General features: G+C 37.1%; 1 protein-coding gene across 2 annotated transcripts in view; it reads left to right on the top strand.

Moving 5' to 3' along the window:
• The first annotated feature begins 6 nt into the window (after positions 1-6).
• The window catches only part of LOC309350139 (bifunctional heparan sulfate N-deacetylase/N-sulfotransferase 3), a 62,719-nt gene continuing 52,565 nt past the window's right edge, over positions 7-10,160 (top strand). For both annotated transcript variants that reach the window (XM_081876830.1, XM_081876831.1), the window contains exon 1: positions 7-596. In XM_081876830.1, the coding sequence (XP_081732956.1) occupies positions 39-596 (558 nt within the window). In that variant the 5' untranslated portion in view covers positions 7-38. The remainder of the gene's footprint in view (positions 597-10,160) is intronic.

Below are 10,160 nucleotides of genomic sequence, written 5' to 3'. Positions count from 1 at the left end.
TTCTCATAATATTTGAGAATATCTTTAAGTATGTGAATATGGATTCCTGGAATCGAGGCCTTCTAGACAAATACTGTGGAGAATATGGTGTTGGAATGATCGGATTCCATAAGAGCAGTGAGAACTCTCTACAAACTTCTCAGTTAAAAGGTTTTCCTTTTCACATTCATGGTAATGTGGGTGTTAAGGACTGTTGCATCAACCCTTATTCTTCTCTGCTCCATATGACTAAATCATCTAAGTTTGATAAAGGTCCTTTGCCAGGAAATGACTGGACAGTTTTCCACATAAATCATTCAGCCTACCAACCTGTTATATTTGCAAAAGTAAAAACACCTGAAAACCTCCCACCTCCTGTAATTAAAAGTTCTTTCCATGCAACTGTTGTTCATGACTTGGGTCTTCATGATGGGATTCAACGTGTTCTTTTTGGCAACAATTTGAACTTTTGGCTGCACAAGCTCATATTTATAGATGCTATTTCATTCTTGACTGGCAAGAGGCTTACGTTGTCTTTGGATAGATACATTCTTGTTGACATCGATGACATCTTTGTTGGAAAGGAAGGAACAAGGATGAAGGCCAATGATGTTCAGGTAAAGTGTGCAAAAAAGGGGCCTTCTATGCTACAGTGATATTACTCAAACTTTGGGTGCAAAGTGAGATTTTTAAATTGAACTAATTTTATTTTGGAGTGCTCTCTCTCTCTCTCTTTTAGCTTTATCTCCCTTGTACCACATGTATGCAATCAAGCAGGATGGCTGTCTTAGACAGCCCAATCTAGAAACCAGGTGAAATACTTATTTACAAGATGGGTTTCATTCCACTGAACTAAAATGGCTTAAATCAAGCACTTCGACTTTGGGGTGGATTGGACTATTACTAGCATCCGATTCAATTTAATAGTTAATAAAGGGTCTTTGAGACTGACTAATCTTGCTGTTTATTTGTTTTGATAACTTGCATTGGCCATAGTTTCTTTTGACAAGATGTTAGCAATCTTGAATTTGTTTATTTATTGCTGTTGTTGTGGACAATTAATGCAAGTGATATGACTGAAAAGAAGAATCTCAGGTTCTGAGAGCTTAAGCAGAGCTGTGAATCTGCATTGTTTTATATTTTGCATGTTGCATTGCTCATGAAAATAGACTGTGTAAGCAGTATTTTAGCTCAGGTTGGGTGCCAGAGTATCATTTGATGAAGTGAGCCTGAAAGTGTCTGCAATGCAACCCAGTGCCATGCCTATGAAGAAGTTTGTCTCATTGATTTGCATGAGGCTTGCTTCCATGTAAGTTTGGGTAAAACTCAAGCTTAGTTACTGATTTCAACCATAAGATAGCCTGGGGCAAAATATTCCTGAGCTCTTCTCTTTGCCCTGCTCATTATTTCAAAGAAAGGTGTGGTTTGCAGTCAAGGATTCCCTACCGAGGAAAGTTTGTTAAACTATTACTAGATAACCCACACGTCATGCTGTTATATAGGTGCAATTTTGCCTTTTTATCTTGACCATTTCCCATTCTCTTTCAAATGCTCTGCAGTAATACGGTAGTTACTGCAGCACTGGTTTTTATTTGCAGCAAAGGTAAAATGCAGTGCAGTTTCCACATTTTTGAAGAACGGAGACAAATTATTTAGTGACAAACTCATTGCTTTTTAACTGAACACTGTTCAGTGGTACCTCGGGTTACATACGCTTCAGGTTACAGACTCTGCTAACCCAGAAATAGTGCAGGTTAAGAACTTTGCTTAAGGATGAGAACAGAAATTGTGCTTCGGCGATGCGGCAGCAGCAGGAGGCCCCATTAGTTAAAGTGGTCTTCAGGTTAAGAACAGTTTCACGTTAAGAACGGACCTCCGGAACGAATTAAGTACTTAACCCGAGGTACCACTGTAACAGAAATGCTGCTAAAACATGCTCAGAAAGGAGCGTGTTTGTTTATATGGGAGGAAATAAATGGATGCCCTTATGGTTACAGCAGCCACAGAGCATTAAGCTTCTGAGAATCAGGCCTCCTTGTGTCTCAGTAATCACATCCTGAGTTCTGTTTCCATGACTATATTCTCCAGGAGCAATGTTGCTTCTCTCCTTCAGTTATGCCATCTACTTTATTTGTGTACAGAACTTAATGTTTTGAAGACAGCAAAACTCTGCATAGGGCAGTTTGACCCCAAAGAGATCTGTGGACAGAACCAGCTCTTGCAAAATAAACAAACAGAACATGTGCATTATGTTCTCTTCTTTTAATGAGTTACTAGTTACAGAACATCATGACCCATGTCCTAGATGAATGCCAGTAAGCCCTTTTCAGTGCCAGGTGGGAGTTTGCAGCCATTCTACAGGAAAATTCACCATAATATCTTATTGGGTATATACTGGAATCCAATCATATTTAGTGGTATCTCTGCCCCTGAATTATTCCCAATAATGCAAACTATCCAGTCTCTGGGAACATCTTTGTTAGTGAGTTAATCATTATGTAGTTATGTAAGTTCTATGCTTGATAAAAGGATTACCTAGACCAAATATAAGTTGTATCATCCTCTGAAGACTCTATTAGAATAAACAAATACCTCAGTCCCTGGCTAGAAAGGGGGAGACTTCTGGATAATGTACCAGCTACATCCAGCATGGAATCTCACTGTAAACACCTTCAGCAAATTCATTTGGAAACCTAGCCAGATGGGTGGGGTATAAATAATAAATTATTATTAGTATTATTATGGTTATGGTTATGTAATTGGTTTAGTAATTCAAATTGTGTTCATGTAGATTAATTACTGCAATCCTAAATATACACACAAATAATAATAATAATAATAATAATAATAATAATAATAATAATAATAATATGAAATGTCTTCTATATATTGATATCATAGGATTTTATGGAGTTTAATTTCTGTATGTCTTACGTTGTATTCCAAATGAAGTATTCATTTGTGTGCAGAGGTGTAACCTTTGAAGAAAGCTATTTTTCTACTCTTCAGCTTTTTCCTCTTCCTTATTAAGAGAAGTTGGGTGGTAAAACAGATGGCCAGAGAATACCCTGTAAAACCCAAACAACATGGTCCAAGAATCTATCAGCAATTTATTACTTTGGCTTTGTGTGCTCAGAATACCAGAAAGTGCATTAAATAGTTGATAATGTAAGATACAAAGGAGAAAGTGTGTGAGAGAGCAACATTTTAACTCTGGATACCCTTTTGGTTAGTAATCACAGACTCAATTGAACTGACATTAAATTTACTGTAAAACAACAATTAAATACATTGCTTTGTAAAATACCATTTTGAATTAGCAATTCAAAGGTTAGGGGTATTTAAGCAGTTTGATAGACACATATAAGAAAAACAAAAAATGGTCAAAGCTGTATATTATGTAGCTGTAACATTCATTTCTTAAACACAGTTAAAGATGCATGCTCTTAATCCATTCTATTTAATGCCAATGGCAAATCTTTCATTTTCTGCAAATCCTGGGTATGAAAGTCCAAAACATTTGAAAACCTGTTGCTTTCACATGGTTGTATAGCATGATGTATGGGAATTGCCCTAGTGTGTAAACATTTGTTTATGATATGAATAATTCAATAAAGTGATGAACTTTAAAAAGTAGTAGTAGGCACAGGAAAAGCAACTTCTCTCTTCAGATGCTCGGGGAAAACTTAAAGGTGTGCAACAGCATATTCTCTTTAAAGAAAACTTATTATCACTGTCTTTTAATTTATTTATTTTAAAAGCCTTAAATTCCAGGATGGAGATGAATTCTAAAACTGCAATAGAAACAGCTCTTTAAATAGCTGTTATGTTACACAGAATCTGGAGAAAATATCTCATTAAACTGTAATCTATTCAAAGTTAATGCATTCCAGTTACAGATAGGTAGCCGTGTTGGTCTGCCATGGTCAAAACAAAATAAAAAAATTCCTTCCAGTAGCACCTTAAAGACCAACTGAGTTAGTTCTAGGTATGAGCTTTCGTGTGCATGCACTGTGTATCTGAAGAAGTGTGCATGCACACGAAAGCTCATACCTAGAACTAACTCAGTTGGTCTTTAAGGTGCTACTGGAAGGAATTTTTTTATTTTGTTTTAATGCATTCCATTAAATATGTTGTTAGCAGTGTCCGATGCAATGCATCTTCATTACTATTGATATGGAAGGAGTTGTCCTCAGCAGCACAATGACACAATGAGCGAATGAGGTAAAGATAATGTAAATCAGTTGAAAATCTGTTATCGAAAGGCATATTTTTGTGTGAATACTATCATATTGGATTGTGCTATTCTACTCAACGCATCGTATGTCTCAACTGGAAATAAGGTGCTGAACAAGGAGGTTGCACATGTTCCGTACCTGTGCGCTGCTCATTTCAGGCTGGCAAATTAATGCAGGTGCATCTTGGAAGGTGGAAGGGAAAGGGGGTAATAGACGAGGGCAGATTTATCCAATGAGCTTTCTATGTTGAGATTCAACAACAACAGACCTGTGTACCAAGGCCACACTAATTCTTGGCACAGTTCCCATATAAACATGCATGCACCTCTAGTTGTTTCCAGTCAGAGATTACTCAATATATTAAAACTATAAATAATTGAAGAAAAAAGCTGCCATTTAATGCACCCCAAAATCTTCTGCCTCATGTGGATTTCATCAACTAATGATATTTTATTTAGCTAAAAGCATTTCTAGATAGCATTTCATTTTTGGGAAAAAAATTCTAAAGTGGTTGGCTACAATAATCTAATGCAGTCACAATAAAACACATCAGTATAGTATAGAACTAAAGTAAAACAAAAAACAAAAAAAAAACCTAGCATCAACAGTCGGGTACTGCCTGGATCTGGGCACAAATACACAATGGATGAATGCAATGGAAGCACACTGCTGTTGGTGCCAGCTGCATTCAGGGTATGGGAAGATAGTTTCATAAGGTAGATACCACTATGGAGGATGTTTGCCTCCACATTAATGCAAGCTGAGAGTTCTTCACATCATAGCACAGCACAGGGGCATTGTATGAATATTGTAGGGAGCTAGCAGTCAGGGTGGGAGGGGAGGTGTTACATTCTGGTGACTTGGGACTCAGCTACATTAGTCAAGAAAGTGTTTTGAATGCTTTATAAACATGCAACACTAGATGGTGTTGTAGAGCACAAAACTTTTCTATGCAATTTTACATAGGGTTTTTTTCCCCTTTAAATTTCTTTAATTTATGAATTATTTATAGCTCCCCCCCCCCCGTGTATAGATCCACCTTTGGTCCAAGGTGTTTCCAGTACCACTCATGAGCTTAACTTGCTGCTGAAAAAGAAGAAGCCAGTGCCAAAAGAGCATATGCGGGGATGGGGGATACAACCCGCCCTGTGATCCTCGGGTGAAGGGCGGTATAGAAATGTAATAAATAATAAAATAAATAATAAATACATCTGATGGGGGGGTGTCATCCTGACGGATGAGTATAATGAGAGTGTAGTAGGAGCTTTCGTAACAGCGAACTTAAGAACACAGGCAAGGGGTGAAATGGCAGAGTAGGGTCTTTTACCAATGAGCATTGGTTGTAATAGGCAACAGTGGTAGATGCCAAAAGCTTACTGAATGCATCACTGATGGAGTAGTATGTAAGGTACAGACACTGCTGGAGAATCATCCAGGTAGTTTTCTCAGAATTTTCACACTGGAAACTGATTTGCAGAACAATATGATATATATTTCCTTTTGTTCATGGCTTTCAAATTAGGGAGCTTGGATGGATAATATAATTCCAGTTCTTAAAGCTGTCAAAGTAAATAGTGTTGTTGTTGTTTTAAATAAAGAAAAATAAATAAGTGAATTTCACTTAGTGATCTTAGGCACTAGTGACAGATTTGATGGCATGAAGCACACATCTGAAATATCAGAACTAAAAATCTTATTTGTATTAGCCATGGGCCATAACAAAATTACAGAAAAAATGTAACCATGAATAAAATGGAAAGCATGCAGCATCAAGAAAAGAGCAAACACATACTTTCAGAATCAAAGTTAAGTATTTTCACCATTTTTCACCTAAAGCATCATTTCAAAGTGAATTTGGAGATTTATGCTTGCTTAAAACTCATAGCAGATTTGAACAAAATGCAGTTCAATAAGGCTTGCAAAATTACTCCCAGTAGCATCCACATGTTTCCTAAAACTAGTAATTTATTCTGAAATTTACAGATAGAAAAACCATACATGAAACATAATACAATGAAAATGTGCTTTGTCCTGTTTTGCCAAAGTCTATGAAATGGCTTATTTTAGCTGTGACAATCTGAAGTGCTCTGGTGCTTAAATATCATATTGCAGCATAGAACCAAAGTAAGAATGTCTAGTCTTTATAAGACAGATTATCAAAAGTTCTTATATATATAACATACATATACATCACTTAATTCCAAAGTTGGTTTCTAAGTGGCTTGCAAGTATAAAAACCAATTACATAAGCTTTAAAATTTTAAAAATCTACAGTTAAAATGTCCCATTCTAGTCCAGCCACCTAGTTTAACCTCTGCCCTAATAGTTGATGTTTTCGTTGTAGTAGTATTGTACAGGTTGCCTGAATTGGAAAATCAGTATATAAATGTTTGGAATGTTTGTTTGGAAACAGTAAAGCAGTCCCATTAAAAGATTAAAATGTAAAAGTAAATAACTAAAATATGCAATAAAACAATTCTGCTTAAAAATAACACGGTAATTAAAACAGGATATTTGAGTTGATAGATCAAGGAAATGCCTTGTGTCATGCCTAATGAGTAAAAAAAAAAGGAATCAGATATGAAAAGAATGGATGGTTTTCTGTCTTTAATCTCTGTGAATACAACATACAACTTAACATGAGGTGGAATATTCTTCATGTACTGCAAGAAGCACTCATAACTCTTACTTGAGCCCTAAGGGGCATAATCAAAGTCATTAAGGAGTTCACTTTTTGCAGCTTCATGCTTTAATTCTGAAATTTGTCTACATACAGCAATTCTAAGATAAGAGGTGGAGCATTCAAGGAAATTGATATGCTACCCTACTGCCTTCATTATACGTTTTTAATGTCTGAGATGTATTGCATAGTGACGACCACTGGGCAAGACAAACTATGGAAGGTCATTTGCTGGCATGCAATGGTGTACCTCAGGGGATATAAGTTGTAGTGCAGCAACATCTGGAGGGCCATTGATTCTACACTCCAGTATATGTGGACGCTCATGTGAATGAGCATAGTAGCTCTAGTAATCATGTTGCCAGGGCAAACAAAGACAAGGAGTAGGTATCATTTTAGTTCACATCCTTCCTTATTCTAATATGAAGTTGCAGTTCCTTTTTGCTGACTTTTTGGGCACATGGTTTTCGGTGATAAACACGTAGCAGTAAGGACCCCAGCAGAAAATGACTGCCTATGCAGTTCTAATACAATTTAAATCATGTTCAATTCAGTGCACATGGTTCATTGGAAACTTACTTTCATGTTCATATATATTTATTAGATTTCCATCAGTTTATGGGAGCATGTCTTTCTTTTTTAAAAGAATATATCTATCTTTGCTTGCAGTGTTTTGTAATCACAAAGTTGTTCCATTGTAGACTTTTTAAACAAATTTCAATGAAATGTCTATTTAACCATGGCTTAGCAGGAACTTGCAGGCTCCTGTAGAGGCCGTGTGACTGCTTTTGCTCCTCCCTAGTCATTTTCCTGTCATACCAAACTAACCATGAACTGTAACCACAGGACAAACCTTTATGGCCTAAACATTGTGGTGTGGATGACACACTAACCCAAATCATGGGTGAGCTCAGTAAGGTGCAACAGCAAAATGATTGGTGAGAAGTGAAGTGGCTTCAGTCTCCTTTCCCAGAGCTTCCACACTCATATGTTTGTGCTATACCATCTTAGTGTGACATGCTAATAATTAGACCATTCTAACTATGGACTTTCTGATTCATAGCTCAGTCTCTTAACTATCAGAATATATTTTGCTTCTCCTCTTCCCATTTCCTCTCTCTCTCTCTCTCTCTATATATATATTTGTGGTGCTGCTACAAAATAGTTTTTTCTAGGTTTCTAAAGATTAGGCAGTCTGTGCATTGATTTTTTTCTCCAGCTCTATTTGCTGTTGATGGGTTTGGACCAGAGAACTGGCCAGAAAACTGAGTGGTCCTGTAATTTCTAGAGTTCTAAATCACACACCTAATTCCAAAACACTGCACGAAACCTCACTTGGCAAGCTGTTACTCAAACTAAAATGCAGGAGTAGTGCAAACAATTCATCTCATGTTCCTCACTCAAAATGTGTCCAGCATAGTGATAGGTGGCACTCCTTCAAGACTAGACACCTTGTTTCTAAAAGTTGGGAAATATAATGATTTCTGAGCCTGATATCAAATCCAGCAACCTTGTCAGACACCATCTTTTCTCCCTAAATTAAATGCCGATGGGGTGGCAAGATTCCTCTGGGGTTATTTCTGTAATACCTCCCTGCCTGCATCCTAGAATGCTGCATCTCTACAAATGAGTCCTAAATGGGCTGTTTTGCAGTGCAATCCTGTACATGTTTGCACAGAAGTCCTATTATATCCTATGGGACACTCCCAGGTAAGTGTGTATAAAATTGCAACCATAATCAGCATTCTAGACTCTTCCATATTACATACAACCCCAAAAGAATGGGAAGCTTTAAGAGAACATTCCTAGTTGGGTCAGTAACAAATATGCTTTTTAGATAATGGTGAAGACTCGGTTTTAGCCAAGTGACCTGCTGGGTTTTAATGCTTCATTTATTTGCTTCTACAACTTGGTTTTCAGTCTAGCTATTGACTGTAATAATTCAGGAATGGAGTGAAGGAAACTGGAAATCTTTCATGTTTGCCTAGTAAATGCGTGCATATGTCTTTTGTCAAATGCTGAAAGTGCTCCTAAGGTGGTTCCAGACTGTCTCTAATTTCTGGTGGGATTCAATCACATACCAGCAATTTCAGGTTGTGCAATTATAGTTGATTAGGAGGTCTTGAGCAACAAACCCAGTCACGTCAAAATGAGACTTTTGTGTTAAGAATGTGATTGGAGAATGCTTTGGAAAGTGTGCGGTAACTCTTGCTTTGACACAACAATGTCTAACCTCCTTGCAATTGAGCAATCAGAATGAATGCTCAATAACCAGGACATCTAGAAGTGCCCTTAGCTGGTATCATCTCAGGTTTGTTAAATGGTAGGGCTGGTCTCCTGGGAATTAAAATGAAAGATGAATATAATGGAGCTGTAAAAAACCAACTTTGGCTTTCTTTTCGCTATCTACAAAGATAATAAAGAACAATGTGAAAGTTGATGTGGCTGATTTGGCCACCTTTTCTAAATAGATTAGTAGAAAATGTTATTCCACCTCTATATGTCACCTGTAAAAAAATTAATTAACACTATGTGACTGATTCTTGAAGATCACGGTTAAAAAATCAATTCAAAATAAAGGGGGGTAATAGGGTTGCCACCGTGTGCCCAAGCCCTTGGAGGGTTTCAAATAAAATGTCTATTGCTGAACACTTCAAAAGGATTGTTCCTGCTGCTACTACTTTGTTTTGTTTTTCTCTTTCCCACCATCTTTGTTTTCTTCTCTTTCTTTGGAGATAAAAGAATTGCCTCCAACTTGAAACCAAATGTATAGCACAAAACAGCATTTGTATACGAGCTCCCTTTCCATATAATGTTCTCAAAAAAGGTTCAGGAGTTTCAATATCAAGGGCTGATCTAAACATGGTGACAGCCCCACACTGGCCTCTGAAAATATATACCTACCCTCAAATATGGTTGCGTATATTGCATAAAAGACCCATATACTGTCCTATAAATGTTATTCTTGTACATACTGCTGCTGTGCACATACAATGGGCCAACCCATACCTGCTGATCATTTGGAGCAGGTCGGATGTTAAATAATGGTCAGGTGTAGAAAGGCATACAGCTATCAGAATTCTAATGCAGGTATGCTATAGAACAGTAGCTGAGCTTCAGAGGTGGTGGTTGTGCAAAACGACATAGATTTTAGCTAAGGCTTCCATATAGCTCTTTTTTTGTCGTTATTGGGATTAAGATCACAGCTTTCAGTTTAGCAGGAAGGTTCAATCCCTGACACTTCCAGTTAAGAGAATCTTGAA

This window comes from Podarcis erhardii, assembly GCF_964252035.2.
Source record: "Podarcis erhardii genome assembly, chromosome: 9".
Classification (NCBI taxonomy): domain Eukaryota; kingdom Metazoa; phylum Chordata; class Lepidosauria; order Squamata; family Lacertidae; genus Podarcis; species Podarcis erhardii.
The sequence above is the reverse complement of the archived record's forward strand: the minus strand, read 5'-3'. Positions and strand labels throughout refer to the sequence as shown.